The sequence below is a fragment of the Pituophis catenifer genome, unplaced genomic scaffold (genome assembly GCF_029215685.1).
Source record: "Pituophis catenifer annectens isolate HBS135680 unplaced genomic scaffold, rPitCat1.0.hap2 SCAF_4, whole genome shotgun sequence".
NCBI lineage: Eukaryota > Metazoa > Chordata > Lepidosauria > Squamata > Colubridae > Pituophis > Pituophis catenifer.
In genome coordinates, this window is record NW_027256884.1 from 92701727 (window position 1) to 92726411 (window position 24685).

A 24685-nucleotide genomic window follows, 5' to 3' on the forward strand; every position below is an offset into this window, starting at 1 on the left:
AAGTTGATTTACTATGTAAGTCCATAACTATTCATAAATAAACCATGAAAGGTGTTTAATTATTTATGCCATTTTGTGTATACAAAAGATGCTTCTACTGGTGCAGTTCAATATTTTTACAAATATTTACTAAAATGCAGTTTTCAATGGAATTAAATATACAGAGTACAATGTATATTTCAATGCACATCTGATATATTCCAAAATAGCCATCATAGCTACAATGATTGACTTACCCCATTTAGTGGATAGGTTTTCCATCCTAGCTCACCAATTGCAGTGGTTGTATCAAGCAATACGACTAGAAACAAATAAATAAAGTTAATTAACAATGTGCTTTAAACAATTTAATACACAACTTTATAAAATTTCTACCTTTTTTCTATGTTGCATTAGGTAATAACTCATGAAATATGGATATTCTAAAATATATCTTTTCCATTTCAACTATTAATAAACGTAATTTTAATAATCTTGTTTAAAGACTGTCAAGTATACAAACCTCTCCAAGATATTTTAAATTGCTTTTTTGGTGCAGGAATCTTTAATAACTTGTGTATAGAAATTAATACAGAAACATGTCAATAGGAACATGGATATTATTCTTTGTAGAATAATAGATATAATAGATGCCTGCTTAGAGTTAGTATTCTTAAGTAAATATTTTACTGTTGTGTGATTTGTTATGTTTGAAGCAAACAACACATTTAGAATATATCTTCCTGTTCTCCCAAAAAACATCCAAAACAACAATAACAACAAATACTACTACAACAAAAGAAAGTATTTCGAAATTTAAAATCAATACAAAAGAAGTAATAACAGAGATTTTTCTTCCAGGTTTGAAATATGAAATTTATATTTTGGATATAAAATATGCAGTTTTGTATATACTTATGCTGAACAAAGTCCTAAAAAAATATTTTTAAGAATTCACACATAGCATTAGGATAATAAAATGGAGTTCATCTTATTATGTGCATATGTGCATATATACGTAACTATATGTGTGTGCAAATTTAAATATAAATACTATTTTGAGAATGCATTTAAGATAGTTTGAGCAGTTTGTAAAATATTATTTTCTGTGGCTAATAGAATTATTATGCTTTTTTAAAACCCAATGACCTGGATTTGCATAACATATTGAATTATCTACAGGAAAAATATTTGAACAAAATATGAAAACAAACTGGTTGTTTAGTTTATGGTTCAGTAACTGGTAAATATTTGGTAAACTGGTAAATAATTAAAAATAATTTATCATACTTTTATTTAAAGGTAAATACTGGTTTCTGATGTCTTTATAAACTTACCACTATTCAAAAGCAATGTGATATATGTAGAATATTTTAGAAGGCTTTTGTTTATCTGAATAAAAATGTGGAAAGTGGTGGAGTGTATTAAATTAAATGCCCTATAAATGCTGGCAGAAAGAAACAGCAGCATGCTATAATATTTACAGGAAAACATGATAAGGTGATGCCTAAAAAGTCCTCTGTGCTTTATATTTGTAGAAATTTGATGTTTAATGAGATTCATGTTTAGTTCATATTTCATTCAAGTGGAAATACTTAACAGTACCACAAAAATAGCACATACTGTAACTCTAATCTTGTTCTTTTATATGGAATAATAACAAGGAGTGAATAATGTTTCATAGATTATCTTCTGTGAAACTCTAGGCATTAAACATCCACATGCTGTTGATACATCCCTCTCTGCATTTGAATGTATTGTATATGAATATGTAGCATAAAAATATATCATACATTTTATAGGCTGCAAATTCTAAGATTCATGTTAAACTTAGTTGTAATATTTTCAAGAAAATATGGTCCTTTTCCTACCATTTCTAAATAAATAACACATATTAATTATTCTGTTAAATAATAGGACCATGCTGAGATATATAGTATGTAGGATGTTTTGAATCTTCTCAACAATAATTACAACCAGATTCAGTATTAAACTTCTGTTAAATAGGAAAGAGCGCCATTTGACTGCCCTTCTAGACACCAGCAGATAGGCCATTCTTATATTCTTGACTGAGGTAAGGACAGAGCATAAACTGAAAAAAGGGGTCTGGCCACCTCCTTGAGTTATGCAGGAGTAACTCTTGAGACAAAAACACTCAAGACAGATGCATGAGATTAATTAATTTTATTTGAAGGAGGCAGTTGTAAATAATTCAGCTATCAAGACATAAAGGACTTTTTTGAACAAAACCAGCATTTTCAATGGTACTCATAAATTTCTTGTAAATCAATGCAGCAGTTTGCAAAATTGATGACACATGGTATAGAGGAATTTCATTTGCCAAATTCACTTGAGATGCTGAAATCTACATCAACACCATTTAGAATACATTGCAGTAACTGATTCTATAGGTAAAATAATAAATGTTGGAAAGCTATTACCAATAACTCATGTTCCAGAAAGAATTGCAACTGATGGATTAGTCATAGCTAAGCAAAGTTTTTCATAGCTATGAGCTACCTACTCTTATTTAGCAATAGTCTTGTGTCTAGGACAGCACCTAAGTTTCAGGTTCAATATCTAAGGGATTGCTACAAGGAAGAGATGGTCAACCTATTCTCCAAAGTACCTGAATTCAAAACAAGAAGCAATGGATGGAAACAAATCAAGGAGAGAACCAACCTAGAACTAAGGAGAAATTTCTTGACAGTTAGAACAATGAATCAGTTGAACGACTTGTCTCCAGAAGTTGTAGGTCCTCCAATACTGGAAATTTTTAAGAAGAGATTGGACAACTGTTTGTCTGAAATGGTATAGAGTTTCCTGCTTGAGCAAGGGCTTGGACAAGAAGATCTCCAAGGTTGTTATTCTGTTATTTCTTTAGTGAGAATGAAAAAAACCCCTAGCAGCTGGCAAAAGACTCCAGTTTTTCTACAATTCAGCCTCAGATGCAGACTTAAAGCGCTTCAAATACCAGGTCAAGATTTCCACTGTGTCTCAGTTCAGCCCAAGGTGATGAGGTACAACTAAATATTATCAGTGTTTTGATAATACCTCAACTTATATGAGTAGGTGACTTCTTCCAGTGGCTTTATACAGATGTTAAAATGCAAAGAGAGAAATGCAACCATAAGAGAATGTTTTCCTCTCCTAGTCATCATGAGCAGCTGAGAAAATATGGTTGATGGCATCAAAAACTGCTGAGAAGTTCAAAAGGACCTCTTGAAAAAAGTGTACTCCCCCATGCAGATTTCAATAAAAGTAACTAGTAGAACAATAAATAGGATTCTCATTCCATGCCCAGGTCTTAATCCTTACAGTATTGTAATCAATTTATTCTGGAAAATACCTCTTCAGAATGAGTCACTAGAATGAGAAGGCAAGTAAAGGAAGGTTTCTTATTTCATTGGGTGAAAAATTAAACATGACGATTGGAATTCTGCAGAGAAGTTGGTAACTAAATTGTTATGGATAAGTTTCTATATTGTGCCTTAGTTCAGCTCTAAACTGCAGAAGATGATCTTCTAGGAAACAGGAGTGGAATGCGGGATAAGCCAACAAAAGAATTGAAACAATAAATGATGCATATAGAACTAGCTCTGCAAATTTTCTCTTTTCCTATAGGGAAGTTTGTGTTTAAAGAATTTAAGAGCATAAATTTAAAATGGCAGATTTTTTTTCTCCTTTACTGAATATTGGTAAAAGTTACAGCTTTTATATTTATATCTCTTACGTCAAGTCCCTGAATTTTTCCATAGGTAACACTGATGCAAGTGGCCTATAATTAGGTCAGCCATATTTTTTTCAAGAATATGGTTCCCAATAAGGCAAACAGTGTGCTCCAATCCAGCTTTTTTTCCTAATATAACGCCCTTCAGATATTCAGATTTCAACTTTCCACCCTGATCTTTGTGATTCTATAACCCTGCCAAATATATTCTTTATGTCTTTGTCTTTGTCTTTTATTAGATTTATATACCACCCTACTCCCGAAGGACTCAGGGGGGTGAACAGGCACATAAATACATAAGTTAAAAGATATAATTAAAACCAGATTAAATAATTTAGCCCAAAACAATTTAAAAATCCCAAAATTTAAAACAAATTAAAATTTCGATGTAAAAGAATTTTAAAACAGGGGAGAAAATTAGGCCAGGCCAGCTTGCTGGAATAGAAGAATCTTAAGAGCATGGCAGAAAGTGCATAGATCTGGGATCCTCCGTATCTCTGGGGGGAGCTCGTTCCAGATAGTGGGTGCCCCCACAGAGAAGGCCCTCCCCCTGGAGGCCGCCAGTAAATTATTATTGATTGGGCTTCTTTATAGAAATTATTTATAAAATGACAATATTAACATTTGGTAAACACTTGCTTCAGACATTTCAGAGAATATTTTACAGTCTAGCCTACTTCACAATTTGTTATAAGCATTCTTTTTTCTTCTTCTTTTTTAAGTGCTAGATATTTATGCACAGCTCTGTGAACGAAAACTACATTCATTACCCTGAAGTGTTTTAAAATGATTTTCCCTGGAAACAATGCACTTGTATATTTTTTTTACAAAAAATTAATAAAGGAAAGAAAAAAAAACCACATACAAATCTGACAGCTAAAACATGATAAGGAAAATACTGAGTTGTTATAGCATAATGGGATTTAGTCACATAGGGGGAACTCCATAAATAAATCTCACCAAAATGCCATATGTATTCTAGAGAAGCATTTAACTAATAGCTCCTTACAAACAAATGAGATAATAAATCCAGCAACCAGTAAAATGCTTTTGAGGCTTTGGGAGGGTTTTTTTTTTTCCCTTTTAAAAATCTCAGAGTCATTAGATTTTCTCCCAAATAAGTCCTTCAGTCTACAGTATTATAAATCCCTAATCCGAGGCAACTAGAAAAATCTATTTTCCTTGACATCTGAAAGGAAGAGGAGCTGCTTTCACTGTTTCTTGTTGTATTATTGAACCTCTTTTTTTTCTTCCTGCTGGTCTGCAAAGAGCCCATGAAATGAGACATCTGAGATACAAAGGCAAGTATCCTAGAGAATCAGATACTGGAAGCCCTGACCTACTTTTCTGATTCACTCAGCAGCTTTTCTCTGTCTCACCTCATCTTTTCATCCTTGATCCTGATGATGGGCAAAATGCTAGTTCTGGAAATCCCTAAATCCATCTCCTTGAACTGAAGAACTTTCTAGCAATGGTACTTTGATAAATATTGTTAGGATCAGAATCCACCAGCCTTTCAGACAAATATATTGCTCACTTCTGAAGGAAATGTTAAGTCCCTTTTATAAAGTTCCTGGAGTTGATGGAATGTCTGTGGCAGAAGGTGTTTTAACAATAGCCAGATGGCTATCTGATGGAGATGTAGTAGAAGTGGATAAACCACACTGGGGAGAGTTTGGATTAGGTGCTCTTCAATTTCCCTTCCAACTGGTTACATTCTGCGATTTCTTATGCTATTATGGGTTTAATCTCTGAACTGAATTATATATAATTTTCAGAACCTTGGTAGTTTTGTTTTCTTTATGCAGCACAAAATAGATTTGTGGGCAGTGGAAACTGATCTTCTTTGTGTGGCTTTTAGTAGGTCTTCAGTTATTCCCCGAAGTTACTAAAAATACTGAAAAAAACTGACAGTGTAAGCCGCCCAGAGTTACCATGTGGTGAGATGGGTGGCTAATAAATTTTACTAACTAACTAACTAACTAACTAACTAACTAACTAACTAACTAACTAACTAACTAACTAACTAAATATCAACAAGGAGAAAATGTGGCCAGATCAAATTCAGTGGTGGAATTATCAGGGAGGTATACATAATCTAATACCCATAAATCTGTTTTGCCCTGCACCCTTATAGGGAACAAAAATCTTTGCTTTCAAAATTTATTGAATTTAAGGGACGATATCATTTTACCGATGGAAAAGGATGTTCTTGCAACATAACATTTGATGTTATGAAGTGGGCAAGGAAAGTATGTGTACATTCATTGCAAATTATGACTCCCTTCTAGTTTTTATGCTTTAGTTAAACCCTAAAGGAAAATTTAATGAAGGTTTTCATTTTTTTCCTCAGGTTTGGAAGTATGGGCAGCCAGAGAAGTTTCAGATGTGAAATGAGAATGAATACTAGCAAACTTCTCTATGTCTAAGCAATGTAGCTCCGAAATGCCACCAAGAGAATTCAAAAATAATTCTCAAATATTCTGAAAATCAAAACAACAGAAGCCTGTTTTGAAAATCAAGAATGTGATTGAGAAAATGCAAGACAGATTTCTGCAAAACATTGTTTTAAAGATTTGAAAAGTTTTTTATGTGGCACTTTAACATTGTGGTTGTCTTTAGGGAATGAGAAAATGAAGGAGGAAAAAAAAACAGGCTACTAGAAGGAAGATGTGCCCTAGTACAAATATAATAATCTCAGATCGGTTCACTGTAGTTCAGAGAAAAAAATATATTCTTCTCTCTTCTGTAAAAACAAACAATACAGTACAATCAAGGTTAAAACAGTGTGTCTGATGGTATTCTGCTGATGTATATCCCAAACTTGAGCCACAATTAAATCTCCTCTTTCCCTTTCCCACTTGCATCTCACAAAATCTTTCTTCTTTCAACTTTAAAACAAAAACAAGAGCCATATGTCTTAGAAAAGGAAAAAATGTCTGCTAATGATACATATTTCAAGGCTATATAGAGCCTGTTTATTTGTTTATCATATTTTGTATAGCCACCCATCTTATAAGAAAATGACTCTGGGTTATGTACAGAACTCAAAACAAAACAAAACAAAACAAAACAAAACTAAACTAAACTAAACTAAACTAAACTAAACTAAACTAAACTAAACTAAACTAAACTAAACTAAACTAAACTAAACTAAACTAAACTAAACTAAACTAAACTAAACTAAACTAAACTAAACTAAATTAATAAGTACATGCTGTTTAAAATATTATTACCATATTTTTTGGACTATAAAACACACTGGACTATAAGATGCACCTTAATTTTTGGGGAAGAAAATAAGAAAACAAGAATTTTGCCTCTGCCTACCAGCATCAGGATCAGCAGCATCCTCACTTCCATTCAGATTTTGATAATGAGTAGCACAGAATCTTTTTATCCATTTAAAAAAAACCCTAAATGTGTACTCTACACACATTTAACTGGAGTGGGTGGGGTGGGGGATGATTTTCATGGGGGCAGAAGAGGGACTTGGCACTGAAGACTCTGCTTCCGAGATGCCCCCGTCTTCCTACTTATAGTCATAGGTGTTGAAAGCCTGGCTTTCTTGCAGCAAGGCCCGATAGAGACACAACAGTTCAGTCGTCCTGGACGCTGCCATCTCGTATACATGGTGCCAGGCTTCCTGGCAAGCCCCATGTGCCTTTGCTGCCTCAGTCGGAGTCTGGTTCCCAAAGCGGCCTGGGGAAGTGTGGAGGTTGGGACTTGATAGACGAAGCAGGCACTGTGCAGGAGGCGTAAGGCAAGGTGGCTAGCTGCTCTTCCTGCCCCTTCTCCAGATGACCCAGGCAGAGGGTATTGGCTTCTGCTCATGGCCCAGGAGGAAAGAGAAGGTGAATCTGTAGAGAAGAAGGAGGAGGGCATGCAGCTCTGTGATGTGCATCAGGAAACCAGGGAGGAAAGCACTTTCAGGTAGCAGTGCTGGCCGCATGCCCCATTTTTGGATTTGGGGAGGGGATCGCAGTGCTGCCGCCTGAAAACGCTTTCCTCCCCAATTCCAAAAACGGGGCATGCGGAGGCCAAAAAAGTGCATTGTGTTTAAGGCAGTGGATCTGGCCAGGAGGAAAGAGAAGGTAAGTTTAAGGAGAAGGATGAGGAAGGCATGCAGCTGTGCAATGTGCATTGGGGAACCAGGGAGAAAAGCGTTTTTGGGCAGCAGCACTTTTTTGGCCTCTGTTCACCCCATTTTTTTGAATCAGGGAAGAAAGCATTTCAGGTAACAGCGCTGGCCACATGCCCCATTTTGGATTTGGGGAGGGGATTACAGAGCTGCCGCCCAAAAATGCTTTCCTTCCCGGTTCCCAGATGCACATCGCAGAGACGCGCACCCTCCTCCTCCTCCACAGACTCACCTTCTCTTTCCTCCTGGGCCAAGAGCAGAAGCTGACCACCTGTTGTGGCCCTGCCCTCTGAGCCTGTCCCATCGGAGGAAGAAAGCTCCGAGCATGAGGAAGAGGAGTCAGCCAGGCCTCTCCCCTCTGGCACTGTCTCAGGTGCCGGCCGAGGGAGAGGAGATTAACAGGGAGACAGGTGGCTTGGATGAGAGCGAGGGAGAAACATCATTCCTGGACGCACGCCTCCGAAGGCGTGATAAACGATTGCAGCAGCTCAGGAGGCGTGCTAGGGATTAGAACTGAGTCACTGGACCACACCCCAGAGACTATATAATAGAGGGTGGTGGCCAGTGATCCTTGTGACGAACAAAAGTAAACCTTGGATAGTCACTAAAGCCTCATCCGGAACTGCTGAGAGAAATATTATTCTGATTGGACTTTTTGTACGCTAAGTATCTTATCTTTCTGTTTTGTGGAAATAAACACACTTGGCAGACGGTGTGTAAATCGCTGCCAAGTTGGAGATAAGACCTGGGTGTGTGCCAAAGTGTTTCCTTAACCCTCGGCTGGCTGTGTTTGTGTGTGTGTGTGGACGGGGACAGATCACCACCCTCCACCTGGGTTGTCTGGAGAAAGGTCGGCAGAGCAGCTAGCTGCCTTGCCTTACGCCTCCTGTGCAGTGCCTGCTTCGCCAACCAAGTCCCAACCTCCACACTTCCCCAGACCGCTTTGGGAATCATGCTCTGAACCAGGCAGCAAAGGTGCAGGGGGCTTGCCGGGAATCCTGGCACCATGCTCACAAATGCAGCGTCCAAGACGACTGAAGTGCTGCGTCTCTATCAGGCCTTGCTGCAAGAAAGCCAGGCTTTCAATGCCTATGACTATAGGTAGGAAGACAGGGTGTCTCGGGAGCAGAGCCTCCAGTGCCAAGTCCCTCTTCTGCCCCCATGAAAACCATCCCCTACCCCATCCACTCCAGTTAAATGCAATAGAGTGATAGGGTTTGTTTTAAACAGATAAAAAGATATGTGCTGCTCGTTATCAAAATCTGAGTGGAAGTAAGGATCCCCACTGCCTACAATCGCCCGAAAATGTGATGCACAGAGGCCAAAAATGTCTGAAGGGTGGGGGCTGTCAGGTGGGCGGGGCTACATTTGGAGTATAAGACGCACCCAGATTTTCATCCTCTTTTTTGGGGGAAAAAGGTGTATCTTATACTCTGAAAAATACGGTAGAAAATATTAAAAAGCACACAAAACAAGAGATAATGAAATTAACTACAATCACAAAAGCTCCCTGGTTCCCCGCCCTCCCCCAGCCTGATAAGATAATACCTCCACCCCTCAGGTCTTGAAGGATCTGCAGAATGTTAAGGGGGAAAAGAAGATTCCACAAGCCCAGTACCATGGCAGAGAAGGTTCATCTCTTGAACCCTGCCAACTATAATTCCTTGATAGATGGGAATTCAAAAGAAGGTCACTCAATTCGGTTACATCTAAGTCTTATTTGAAAATCTATTCTACAGTATGCTAAGGATATATTCACTGACAAAGGTACTGTAAGTCCCATTGACTTTGCTCAGATTTTAGCCTAGGTTTTACATACAGTACATACGTTTTCAGCTTTAATGAATACCTATTTAATGAAGATTTTGAAAATGTACCTATATTCCTGCATACAAAGCATGATTTATAGCTATTTTCATTGATATAATGGGGTTGTTGTTGTTTTTTGCACTTGTGTCAGAAGCGATGAAGCGCTTCTGGATTGAAAGGATTAGCCAGTGAAATCACCATTGCCCTGGGATCACCTAGCAGGGACTTTATATCCCTGGCAGGACCTTGAGTGAAGGACGAACATTTGACCCTGCCCCACAGTAGCTCTCGGGTCTCGAACATGGGCTTGCTAACCTCTTGCCCAGCCTCTCACTCGAACCATTGTGCGCCAAATGTAATAATGGTGATGATAATAATAGTAGTGCAGAAAGAAATTTCATTTATTATTTATTTATCATTCTAACATATGGTTTCATGACACAGGGCAGCTTACAACAATTAAAAACCTGTGTAAAAGAATAAACAGTAGTATAAAACAACAATATAAAAATCATATAAAAAGTTTATTTACTTCAGAGCCTTATATCTTAACTGCTTGAACAGCTAAGCAGTTTGATGTTTTCTCTTTTATAATAATTTCTTAACTGATCCAGTCTGACACTTTTGCACTCACTGTTCATTTATTATTTACAATGTTAAGCAACAAGCCTTAGCAGCATGTGCATTTTACAGGTGCATGGCCAGGCTGTCAAACTGAAGTACATGCTTGAGAACAGCAAGCCTTGAAAATCTCATTCTCTATGGTACACAGTCTGTTATCTTGTTATTGTTCAAAAATAACAATCAGTGTTCTGTTTCTAATGTAGGCTAAAATGTGTGGGCTTTAAAAATATATTCCACACTGCCAGCTATCACTTGCCTACTTATATCTACTTGTTCCATTTGGTTTCCGCTGACCATCTTGATAGTCTAAAAGCAAGATGAAAAATGAAGAAACTTTCTCCCACATGATCAGTTATTTTGTACATAAAGAAGAAAATGTTCCGTCTTTGTACATTTTGCTTAGAAATCAAATGATCAGGATTATTATTTCTGAATCATGTCAACTGCTAAATAAATCATTTCAAATACTAAAAAAAAATACAACTGGATGCCTATTTATTTATTTATTTATTTATTTATTTATTTATTTATTTATTTAATTTATATACCGCCCTATTCCCGAGAGACTCAGGGCGGTGAACAGCGAAAGATAAAAATACATGTAATACAAACGTTAAAAAATCAATTAAAATATACTAAACACTCTGGTCCTAGATAATTCAAGACATCCCAGTTTAAAACAAAATCAAAAGCAATATAAAGGGAAAGTTAGGCCAGGCTGGCCTGCTGAAATAGGAATGTTTTGAGGGCACGGCGGAAAGTGCGCAGATCCGGGATCTTCTGTATCTCTGGGGGGAGCTCGTTCCAGATGGTGGGTGCCCTCACAGAAAAGGCTCTCCCCCTGGGGGCCGCCAGTCGACACTGTTTGGCTGACGGCACCCTGAGAAACCCCTCTCTATTAAGGGAGTGGATACTCCTACCCTTGTAATCTTACAACTCTGAAAATAGCCTGAGCCAATATGTATCCTTCCAATGAATTCAGATCTTCATTATCCAACATCAGTACTGATGTTGTTTCCTAGTTGGGTAATAAGACATCTTCCATCAAACATCCAAATGAAAGCATCAAGAATTCTATAGTTCGACCCTGAGCTATAAATATTGTCTTCTATTGAATTTTAGATCTACACAAGGTCTGTTGCTTAATAGCAACACTCCCACACCCAAAATTGTTTAATCTTTCTGCCATATCTTCCTGATTCTTCTGTATACAAGATTTATAAACACAGGTATACAATAAAGAGTGAGATTTTGCAGTAGGGTTTTCATTTCTTAAATACATTGCACTTGGCAATCAGTCAAAATATAAAGGTGTATATATGTATGTATATATATATATATATAATAAAAATATTCCAAGTTATGAGTTAAATTGCAATTTTGTCTCAAGAAGCTGCATATGCACTCATCTGTGCTTTATAACAACTTTGCAAGTAGCATTATAAATCCTACTTAAACTGAGAGTATGATGAAGTGAAATTCAAATTAGGATTTTCCTAAATGAGATTAGTTATATTATTCCAGCTTTCTACAATCGCCATCCTGAATGTATATGAGACTTCTTTACACTTCTGTACTGACTTGTGTTACCAATAAACTTAACAGGCTAAAGCATCCTTGCTGTTACTACTATGAATCACCCGATGCTGATGGTGCTGCATAATTGTCTTTACTGTAGTAGCAAAAATGTAAATTAATATGCCGATCTTTTCCCATGTCAGAACATTAACTGAATAGCCACTATTAAAGAAAAAATATTTATTTATACAGTAAATTTATATAGTCATCCACATTACACAAAGTAACTCTAAGCAGCATATAACAATAAATATATAAAAACAATTATTTAAAATAGTCATAAAAATACAACCATATGGTACAGGAAAGATTGAATCAAATGCAATGCCAGAGCCTTCATAAGATGTTCACAGTCTCTTGAGATCGCTAGACCTGATGATATAGACAGGTCTTGAGACACTTATAGAACATAAAAAGGGATAGGATAATACTTTTGTGTGGAAGAATGTTCCATAAGATGGGCACCACAGCAGAGAAAACCCACATCCTGGAACCTCTCAAATGTAAATCCCTAACAGACAGGACCTGAAGTATGCCCTCGCAACCAGGTCTAATGGGAAGGAAAGGTGTCCCTCTAATGGGAAGGGAGATGCTGTCCCTTTGATAAATTAGTCCCATGCCATAAAGGACTTTATAGATTCAAACCACAACTTTGAATTGGGCCTGGAAACAGACTGGCTATCAATGAAGCTCATAGAGCAGAGGTGTGATGTGCTGTTGTAAAAGCATACATAACTACTCATGCCACTACAGCCTGAACCAGTGGACTTTCCAGATGCTCTCCAGGCAACATTCAGTTCACTGCAGTAATCCAATGTGGAGGGTATTGTGAGCAGAGCCTCCTGATCTAGGATTGATGCAACTGGCACACAATATACAATTGTGCAAAAGCCCTCCTAATCATGCCTGCTACCAGCTCCTTGAAGAGTTATGAATCCAGGAGGATCCTCAAATTGTGCACTAGAGCAGTGTAACCCCACCTGCCATCAAAGATAACATAGTCCTAGATTGTATAGGACTCCAAAACCCAAAGCCATTCAGTCTTGTCACAGTTCAACTGAAGCTTGTTGATCCTTATCGCTAATCCTTTCAACCTCCAGGTACAGAATAAGGCATTCATACCTCACTGCATGGTAACAAATGAGCTTATGCAATGCCTTTGTGTAGATGTTGAATAGGAAAGTTGAGAATGTTAAACCGTACACTACCACACATAGTAGGGACGAAGAGTGGGAATTCTTCCCCAACCACCACTAACTGGAATTGACCCTGGAGGAAGGAGGTGAACCTGCAGAATACCATATTGGCCACCCCCAGTCCTCTAACTGATTTCAGAAGGATGCTATAATTAATGATATTGAAAGCCACTGAGAGGTGTGATAGGACAAGGATGGATGCAAAATCCCCATTCTATCCTCACTGAACATCATCAAAAAGGGCAACCAATGCTGTTTCTGCCCATTTTGGTTCCTGAATCCAAGTTTAAAGGGATCCAAATCATCCACTTTTTTCAAGATCCTCTGAAATACTATGCAACCACATTTTCAATTACTGTACTTTTTGGAGTATAAGACACACTGTGAAATTGTGGTGCATTTTATACACCCAATGTTGCTGAAACTCCGCCCATCTGCTGCCCACCACCTTTGGCCATTTTTGGCCTCCATGCATTGCATTTTCGGTCTCTGCATGCCCAGTTTTAGACCCATTCCAGGCTGCGGGGATCGCCACAGCACATCACCACCGATAGCTGCCTCCGCGTGTCATGTGTTCAGCCTCTGTGCATCATATTTTCAGCCTCTGGATGCCCTATTTTTGGCCTCTGGTGTCACATTTTCATCTGGTTCCGATCCCCACCTTCTGGAACTGGCCAAAAATGCAGTGCTTGGAAGCCGAAAAAAGGATGTGCGGAGGCCGAAAACATGATGTGCGGAGGCCAAAAACGCAATATGCGGAGGTGGCAATGGGCTCTGGCAACCACTGCAGCCTAGAACAGCTGATTGGTGGTATTCCAGGAGGCCAATCAAACTACCAATCAGCTATTCGTGCTAAATCAGGCTGCACTAATGTGCTGAAACTTATCAGACTGTTTGCTGTTTGCTGCAAGGACGTTAGCCCCCAAAACTAATGTGCATCTTATACTCTAGAGCAGTGATGGCTAACCTTTTTGCCATCGCGGGCCAGGAGCAGGGGGTATCGCTCACGCGTGTGCCCACACCCATAATTCTATGCGCCCATCAGAAGTTGGCAAATGGGCTGTTTCCGACCCCCAGAGGGTCTCCGGGTGGGACGGGAAGGCCGTTTTCGCCCTCCCCAGACTCCTAGAAAGGCTCTGGAGACTGGGGAGAGCAAAAAACAGGCCTTCCCCACCACCCCCGAGGTTTCCAGAGGCAGGAAACAGTCTGTTTCCCTACTTCTGAGCTGAGCTCGCGTGCCCACTGATATCGCTATGCGTGCCATCTTTGGCACGCATGCATTAGGTTTGCCATCAGGGCTCTAGAGTGTCTTATATGGCAAAAAATACGGTACCTTCCCCCAAAATGGGGCATTAGACATTGGAAGAAAGTTGTTCTTTTTTTTTTTTTATTGCAAAAGTTTTACAATTACATTTTCACCCCATTTTTCCAGTAAAGAAAGTTGTTCTTTATGGTTGGGATCCAGAAATGTCTTATTGAGGATCCCAGGGACAACCTCCTTTCTCAAAGAAGAATTAACCATCCACTCACATGCCCCCACAGGAAGGGCATAAATCTAATGAGCATATGGCTGTGCTCATAGACTTAAGGGTCCTGTTCACTTCCTCAGTCCAACCAGGTTCAAACTATTTCCAGATAGCAGCAAAAGACTCCTTTCAAGGCAACTCCTCTGAGCCTGGACCAAGGTTGGCATTCAATTACAAAGGAATTAAATTAATAATTGAGAAGTCCAGCATTTAAATTATTCATTTGAATCCATTTAACTATTGCACATTAGCCTTACCTTAAGGCTACTGTAATTTCATATCAGTAGCATACAGACTTTGGAACTATTATTTGGCCAGAAAACACATGAAAAGGAAAATACACTTTTCAAAAGTGTTTTATGTGAATGTTATTAATTAACCAATATTGGTTGATCTTGAAAATAAGCAGGTTGAGACCTAATTAATATTTTGATGAGTCATCATCATCATCATCATTATCATCATCACATATAAACAACAATGAAGTAATGATCTACTGTATTTATGCTTCAAAGATCATCATGGGGTTATTAGGAATCTAAAATAAAATAGATTTTAATTTTACTTGTCTAATACATTTGGATATACATTCCTTTTAAACAACTCAAAGTCCTTAAAATAGTGTCAAGAATGCATAAGTTATGAACTGTCATTGGAAGCCTGACTAGGTGGCTCAGTGGCTAAGACACTGAGCTTGTCGATCAGAAAGGTCGAAGGTGGTTCGAATCCCTAGTACAGCTCTCCTGCGTGAGCAGGGGGTTGGACTAGATGACCTCCAAGATCCCTTCCAACTCTGTTACTGTTACTGTTTGAGCTTTCAAAAAAGGATATTTTTGGAAATACATTGGGTTAATATATTTCAGAGAAGATTTTTTCCCCTCCTTTTTTGTCTTAACCTGTATTTATCTTTTGCTTTTATTTGTGTTTCCTTCTGTGATTAGATTAGATTACATTAGTTGTATTGTTTGTATGGGAGAACTGTAGATTATGCTAATGTGAAATACTTTTAAAATATGTCATAATGTTGCAGAAATCAGAAGCAATTTTTTAATAGTGTTCTTGTCCTCAAAAAGTAGTGCCTTAGAGCAGGAAGCTATTACATAACTGAAAGAGATAGCATAGAATGAATGAACTCAGCTATTGTCTACATAGAATGAATAAACATCTATGTTTTCTTAATCATTGTAAATATCAGCTCTAATTAGTTTACCATCCAATGAACGTTTTTAAAGGATCAAGATGCAGAATTCTTTGGGATTTTCTTATAAATGTTGTTGTTGTTGTTGTTGTTGTTATTATTATTGGTTAATCTTTAGTGAGATTCACAGCCTTTAAGGCTGGTTAATAGCTCAGCAGCTCGCGTCCTAACCAAGGACTTTTTTGTAGAGTCAAAATGTTCAAGTCCGGTAAATTTAGAATCTCTAAATAGCGAGGTAGCCCTTTGGGTATTGCTCCAAGGGCTCCAATTACAATTGGAACAACACACAATTTCTTTTTCCACAGTCGCTCAACTTCAATTTGCAAGTCCCGGTACTTTGTGATTTTTTCTTGCTGCTTATCTTCAATCCGTGCATCACCAGGTATTGCAATGTCAATGAACCATACATTTTCTTTTCAACTATTGTTATGTCAGGTGTGTTGTGGACCAAGTGCCTGTCAGTCTGAATCCTAAAGTCCCACAAGATCTTGAGTTTCTCATTCTCTAAAACTTTCTCAACCTGATGTTCCCAGTGGTTTTTGCTGTACTCAAATCCAAACTTCTGACACAATTTCCAGTGAATGATCTTAACAACACGGTCATGGCGTTGTAGGTAGTCAGTTTGTAAAATTTTGCTGCACCCACTGATCAGGTGGTCGACTGTCTCATCTTTCTCATTGCAGAGGCGGCATTTGCTGTTGGTGGTAACATGTTGAATTTTTGCTTTCATGAAGTTTGTGGCTAGGGCTTGTTCTTGAGCTGCCAAAATAAAGTTTTCTGTTTCTTTTTTCAGTACTCCTGATCTTAACCAGTTCCAAGTTAGTTTCTGGTCAGCTTTGCCTTCAATACTTTTCAAGTATTGGCCATGCAGAGCTTTGTGTTTTCAATTTTCAGTTCGCTGCTCAATTACTTCTTTCTTATATTCTGCTTTTGTTTTAGTTGTCTTTAAAAGGCCTCCTTTATTTACTTCCTTAATCATTGGTTCTTCATTTTTCTGGATGTAATCATTCAAGCTGCATTGTTGTTGTTGTTGTTGTTGTTGTTGTTGTTGTTGTTGTATAAACACTCAGTAAAAACATTTTCTTTTTCAGTTAGCAAGAAATAACCTGTATCAGAAGACACCAAACTATGATCACATGAAAACAGGCACTTTTTTCAAAGTGTGCCAGTTCCTTATGCTTTCTCTACTTTTAGTACTAATAATATTTATTACATATTTAGTATTTCATAATATTGCTCAGTTTTCTTCAAAGCGAAAAGATTTTTCTTACCAAATTTTAAAATATTAGCTATTTAATATGGTATGTGGGTGTAAATTGATTAACATTTATGCATAATTCTGTACTTTAGAAGTTACAAATATTCTTTTCCTTCCAAATGATCAAAATCCTTCTAATTTATATAAAAAAATGGATTTGTGAGAAGTATGTTCTAAGAAATCAAATCTTCAGAGATATGCAATACCATAATATGAATATGTCTCAGCAAAGGATGATTAAGCAGGTAGAGTATAGCAGAAGCATTGCATCACTATTCTAGAAAATAATGTCATTTTGAGTGACTTAGTTTAAAGTAATTCTCTAAAGGGCCACTTCAATCATAAGTGCTCCTTATATAACCCAGTGAAACAAGGGGAATGCCACTGAGACTTTTTACAATGTTTCTGAAGAGGTGCAAAGAGTCAGACAGATATATGCATATACATTATACATGAACATATACACATACACATACATATTTTGGGGGAATGCCTTTGAGTCAATTTCAACTTTTGGAAAATGCTTGGACATGTCCCTGCAGTTTTCTTGGCAAAGTTTTTCAGAAAAGGTTTGTCTTTGCATCCTTCCTAGTGAAGAGAGAGTGGGACTGACCCAAGGTCACTCATCAGTACTCCAGTATTCCTTAAAGCATCCACACTAATAAAAAAGAATAGTTTTTTTAAAAAATGGACAAAATCTTATTAGATATAGTTTTTTTAATCGTTATTTTTGTTGCTGTACAATGGAATGCTGGCAAGGCACTTAAAGATCCATATCCACAGAACGCTGTTTAAGAAACATTGTCTTAAGCATAGGGCATACTAAAACTTTGTTAAAAGGAGAGGAAAATTCAGAGCTAAAAGGGATTTATCATTAGGTGAAGAGAGTGGGAAAAATATATTATTCATGTGAATTCATAATATTCAAATGTTTTCTCTTACTGAACTGGTTAGGGTGGACTGGGTGAACTTCTATTCTTTCTCAAAACAAAAGAAGGATAATTTGGAATAACTAATTGGGTAAAAAAAGAATTTTAATTTCCAATATTTCTTGTGATATTCTCAGAGACCAGAATGTGGTGTTCATGCACTTTTCTAATTAGCTAAGGGTTATATGTAAACATCTTGTCTCTTACCAAATAATTACTTCTTTAGAATGTTTTCCTACCATCTCACATTTCAAGTAAATTTCAAGGAAAGATATCATTCCTTGGAAATGAACAGCTAGAGAAAAATTGATGTGTAAGAGAAAGCAATAATATTGGTAATAGCTTCAGTTACTTCCATCAATAAACTAAGCTGTTAGTTCTGTTAGTAGAAATGGGGTATGACACACAAAACTATTGCTACAAGAAGTATTGTGACACAAATATTAGGAACAAGTTTTTCAATTATACCCTCAAATATGGCCAAGAAGGTGCAAATCTGAACGATCATGTTTTAAACTAGTCAACATAGCAGTTGACACATCTGCTTAGTTTTAGTATCATATCCACATTAACCTTTGCAAATTGTGTTCAATATCTGAACCAAGAATAAAAGGATCTGTGCAGATAAGGAAATGGGGGAAGGCAGGGTAGTGTCAATAAATGTTAACATCCTGTGTATTGAGTACTAAATGTCAACATGTAATCAAACCTAATTTATTGATCCTGTCATCTTCATTGGAAAATATACAACTGTTTCTCTACTTTCATTAAGCAGATACGGTACTTTAAACCTTCCTCTTGACATTTTATATTGAAATAGACAAAAGGGTGTTCTTACAAATTGCAGTCGTCTATTAGAACAAGAAAGGCAGAAAGCAGAAAAGTTTCAGAATGGAAGAAGAGATGTTTTTAATTAAAACATCTTAATTCTTTATTTGTTTCATTTATAACCTATTTTCCTAATCACAATATAATTTAGCATGGATTTCATGTAACTTTCAACCACCACTTTTTATCTTTTTGAAAATAACCATTTCCAGGGTAATCACTGTGTCCTGGGTTCTCAGTTTGTGTATATTTGGTCTACATTAAAAATTACTAATGCTTGACAGCTGATCCAGATTTATGAAGCCAAAATATAAATAATTTAATGTTATAATTCTATTCTAAGGGAAGGTGCAATAAAGCATGCACTAATAGAGTTTGTAATGGCTTCTTTCCTTGTATCAGGTTTCTAAAACATGATGTTTATAAATGGAATATGAGTCTGGACTCACACTAGCACTGTAAGATATAAAATGTTTATTTTTTTCTGTGCAGCTTTATTAGATTGGATATTTTGTTTTTCACATTCCAGTGCTGACATGCTAACATTATGATATATTAATACATAGTTAACATAAAATGCTGTTTTATATAAGGGCCATATTATTTAAGCATCAAGAAAGTTATATATCATCTAACTAAAAATGTCTGGAAATGATCTGGGACTTCTTATGAAAATAGTACAATCTATGAAGTCAATTCATGCCTACCTGAACTAATGAAGAATAAACAGTATTTTAAAATCATACAGTTTGTGATATTGAAATATTTTAAAAATATGCCTTGCAATTTCTGTTAGTAAATGTATCTGAAACATTTAGAAACAGATTCATAGCTCAAACTCTTTTCATTTCATTTCTCTAATTTTATTCTTTCTGTTTTTATATCTTAGTTTTAGTTCCTTGAAATAGACTACAATTTTAAGGCTTTAGCTACGAAACACAAACCTCATTACCAGCTATCACAAGTGTGAGTGGAACTATTCAAGGAAATTATAGCAGGAAGCCAGTCTTCAATGTACAGAGCATTTAAATAATCTTGAAGTACAGTTAATGAGACTGCTGGGTGCTTCCTAATATGTGTAAAAATTCTTCTCATCTTTGAAGTATTATTATGCTCTGCAGTCATTTAACGATAATTTTCACTGACAGTAGTTGAAAAAAAGAATCTCAGTTTGAACCTACCAGAAGTTGGAAGGGAGCTAGAATTGGAAGGGACAATTTAAAATCCTGAGTCCAAATGCCTGCTTAGTGCAGAAATCCCAATTAAACCATACTTTTCTTGAATACTTCCAATCAAGATGACTTCAACTTTTCCATAAATTTCCACTGCACTGATATTATTGTTAAATATTTGCCTTCAGGTAACTTTAGACCATTATTTCACATCCTGTGTTGCTTGACAATAAAGAACTAGCCATAATATAGCCAGTTTTATTTTGGAGTTTCAAAAGACTCTTGGATCATGGAGAGACTAACCTTGATATTGACTACCATGCCAACTCTATCAAACAAAGACCAACAGCTCATGTCCCTACAACCACAACAATCCAATCACCAACAATTGACAATCCCAACAACCCAACATTCCAATAACTAACAATCAACAACCTCAACACCCCAACATCCAAAACTAGGCATGCAGGCCCCCAAGATAATCCAGGTTCACTGCTACAGATCTTAAATGCAAACTTCTCAATGCAAGAAGCCTTGCAAAGAAAGTGCCAGAATTTCTTCTTCTGCTAAATATGGCTCAATTTGACCTTATATTTGTCTGCGAAACATGGTTAAACAAATCTTTTCCAGACTCCATTACCACTACAAATGACTACCATGTTCACCGGTCTGACCGTGAAATCCAAAGAGAAGGTGGATATTCAAGAAACACAAGAGCTTGTTTTTCCTGAGACCATTATCAGCGATCTATCACTAAATACCACAATTCGCTTCCTATTATGTTACAGATTATGAGCTTGATCATGCCAGCAAACTAACTACATTACTAACATGGGCAGCCTCATGGCCACATCCCATTATCTTTCTAGGTGACCTTAATTTATCTCTTATTAATTGGACCCTAAATGAGTGCTCAACTGAAACAATACATACGACCCTGTATATTGCTGTCACCACTTTAGGACTCGATCAATTGGTAACTATCAACACTAGATTCAACAACTGTCTCAATCTAACCTGCAACAATTTAAACACAATTTATAACCTTCATATCAAAGAACTTTTTTCCAACAATGACCACAGCATGACTGACTTTTGTCTAAATTTACATCCATACAAAGAATCTCATAATAGGACTCCTAAATACAACTTCAAAAAAGCAAACTGTGATCTCATAGCTGCTGACCTCTCATCTCTAGATTGGAAAATCTTATTCAACTGCAACTGCAGAAGACTATTATAACACTTTTCTACTTGAAGTTCAAAGAGTCATTAATCTATATGTACCTTTAGTAACACCCAAAGCCAAAAAGAACAAATTACCCATAGCAATAAGGAAACTCCAATCCCCCAAAAATTCCCTTTATGGAAAAATAACACTGGCTGTATAGCTAAATTCAAAAACCAATACAAAACCTTATGCCAAGAAATAAAAACAGAATGTACTAATTACCACTGCAAACAGGAGGAAGAGCTTTTACACACGAAATCCAATCGTGCTTTCTATAATTTCGTAAACGCCAAACTTAAAGACTCAAAAACCATCCCACCTCTAAAAAAGCAAAATGGTGAAGATTGTAATGATAATGCCATTAAGGCTAATCTCTTCAACACTTTTTTCAGTTCAGTCTTTGTCAACAGCAACGGCATCTTCCCCTCATTTCCTAGTCGTACCACAATCAATTGCAATGATCTAATCCATATTGATTTTACTGAAGATACCATCAAAAGGGCACTACACAAACTAAAGCCATCTCTATCTATTGGTCCTGATGTGCCTACTTTCTAAAAAAAGCTTTTCTCCACCATAGCTGAACCTCTAAGCACCATATATGAAGTATCGTTTAGAATGAGCTCCTTGCCTGACATATGGTCATTAGCAACAGTCACTATGAGTGTATACACATATTGTGTATACACACAGTCACATAGTGAATAGTCACTATGAGTGTATGAACCAGTTAAGATACAACTGGAGAAAGCATTTCAACTTATGGAAGTGTGGTGGTGTTTTCCTCTCAACACAGTAATAGGCAGTATGGAAAATGCTTTGCTCTACTTCCTAAACAGTCGTACCTATCTTCAAAAAAGATGACCCTGGCTTTGTTTAGAATTGTAGCCCAATCTCCCTTTGCTGCATCACCTATAAAGTCATGGAATCCATCATAAACCAATCCATCACTCTCCACTTAGTGACAAATAACCTATTGTCTAATAAGCAATTTGGTTTCAGGAAAAACTTGTCATGTAACCTGCAACTCATACATTGCAAAAACATTTCGATCTCTCAACTCAACCAGGGTTAAGCAATAGATGCAATCTACATAGACTTCGCAAAGCCTTTGATTCAGTGATACATGATAAACCTCTGTTAAAACTAAGTTCTTATGGCATTTCTGGATCTTTGCATAAGTGGATAGCTACATTCCTATCAAACAGGCATCAAGTAGTTAAAATTGGTAACGCTATATCAAACCTTGTACCAGTTATCAGTAGTGTTCCCCAAAGCAGCGTTCTAGGACCAACACTCTTTTGCTTTATATAAATGACCTTTGTGATCAAATTATAAGCAGCTGCATCCTCTTTGCTGATGATGTAAAACTATTTAACACCACAGACAATTCTACTATCTTACAAAATGACCTAGATTATGTACCTGAATGGTCAAACAATTGGCAACTCCAAATCTCTGTTAACAAATGCTCAGTCCTGCACATTGGCAATAAAAATCAGAACATCAAATATAAACTGGGCAGAAACGATCTAAAAGATGACCCACACTCTGTCAAGAACCTAGGAGTAGTCATTTCAAAAGATCTAAGCCACAGAGCTCACTGTAACAACATTGCACATAACATTAACCTTGAACTACACCATCTACATTCCGACCTAAGCTTAGTACACAAGATTATCTACCATAACATCCTACCTGTTAATGATTACTTTAACTTCAACTGCAATAACACAAGGGCTATCAATGTAATCCACTCTAATCTTGATTGCAGAAAATACAACTTCAGCAATAGAGTAATAAATGTTTGGAACACTCTACCTGATCCTATTGTTAGTTTCTCTAATCCCAATACCTTTTACCTTAAACTGTCTACCATGGACCTTACACGTTTCTTAAGAGGTCCCTAAGGGGGTGTGCATAGGCGCACCAGCGTGTCTACCATGCCTGTCCTACTGTCCTCATTTATATGTACTAATTTTATTTATTTATGGCTATGTTTTGCTTATATATATCCATTTATTTGTGCCATTTTTTCATGTGTCCATGTCTATGTCTATACTTATACTTGTTTCCTTGTACTTGTTGACAAATAATTAATTAAATAAATATGTATCTTTGCATCAACCATTGTACTATGTCCTTCTTATCAGGCCTCTCTTTTCAAGACTAAAGATGCTTATTTTTTTACCAGATTCTATTCTATTCTGTTCTGTTCTGTTCTGTTCTGTTCTGTTCTGTTCTGTTCTCTTCTATTCTATTCTATTCTATTCTATTCTATTCTATTCTATTCTATTCTATTCTTCTATTCTACCCCCACGTGGGTGGGGTGAGCTGTGGGAGGCTCCCCCCACCTGCGCGGACATCATGATATTGCTTTTTTGTGACATTTTAAGCCTCTGTGCATGCACAGAAGGATTTGTACATGCGCAGACAACATATTGTGATGCACACATTGGCAAACCAGTAGGGAAGCTAAGTAAATTTCAATCTGTGTTAACCTCTTGGTATCCATTAACAGTAGTTCTCTCCTGATGAAAACTAACTCGTTATCTTTTCAAAGAGTGAAGTTTCAATTAAGTGAAGCGCAACTTCAGAGATATACAAGCCCAAACAGCCACCTTAACTTTCTGAACTGTGCAGTGATTTCAATAGAGCTTGTGTTGAATTAATCTCCACAAGGAGAATATTATTTTACATTATATTATCATGGAGACCATCACAGATCTTCACAGACAAATATCTATTGTGATGCAAGGAATTCAAGATATAGCCAACTCTTAAAAGGATTTTAAAAAATTGTCTGTAAACAAATACATTAGCAAGTTGTTTTATAAGACTGTGCCAAATAAATTAGAACATTTGGTAATCATTAAAGAAAGAAAGGCGGAGTCTAGAATATTTTTTCTAACTTTGGGAAATGACTAAATACAAAGGATATAGTGAATAACCTGTGGTCTCTTCATCTTTAACCCAGTCTTCCTCACAACTTATAGATCCAGCTTCCAAGTTTGACAAGGTAATTCCAGACATTATGCTGTATGAGAAGTGAATAGTTATTCCTTCTCATAAAAAAGTAACATAGAACAAATTTTACAATGAATTTTTAAAATAATGCAGAAATGATTTTTGATGTATCCAACAGTAAGAATTCTCAATGATAAATAAAAACAGCTGGAATCTCTCTTTCTTTTTCTTTCTCTTTCTCTGTCTCTCTCATTTGGAAAGTTGTAGCTGACCTTCAGTTGCTGTGAAGCAGAGCAAATAGAGGATGGTCAAAACATCAATTTTCCTAAAGGGCCTCAGACAGAAAATGAAACTTAGTGCACACAACATTGTTAATACGTATTCTTCCTATCTTTTTTTTTTCTTTTGATGTAGTTATTGAAAATTAGCTTAATACTTTAGAGGCGGAAGATAACAAATACTGTGTTTCCCTGAAAATACAACCTATCCCGAAAGTAAGTCCTAGCTTGATTTTTACAC

At 36.7% G+C, this 24685-nt stretch overlaps 1 protein-coding gene across 2 annotated transcripts in view; it reads right to left on the bottom strand.

The window, feature by feature from the left end:
- EPHA6 (EPH receptor A6) overlaps positions 1–24685 on the bottom strand; it is a 443720-nt gene that overhangs the window by 410905 nt on the left and 8130 nt on the right. Inside the window, exon 2 of one of the 2 annotated variants that reach the window (XM_070943735.1) lies at positions 237–301. In XM_070943735.1, coding sequence (XP_070799836.1) covers positions 237–301 — 65 coding nt within the window. Of the gene's footprint in view, positions 1–236; positions 302–24685 lie in introns of those variants that run through there. The other variant, XM_070943736.1, reaches the window with a different exon arrangement.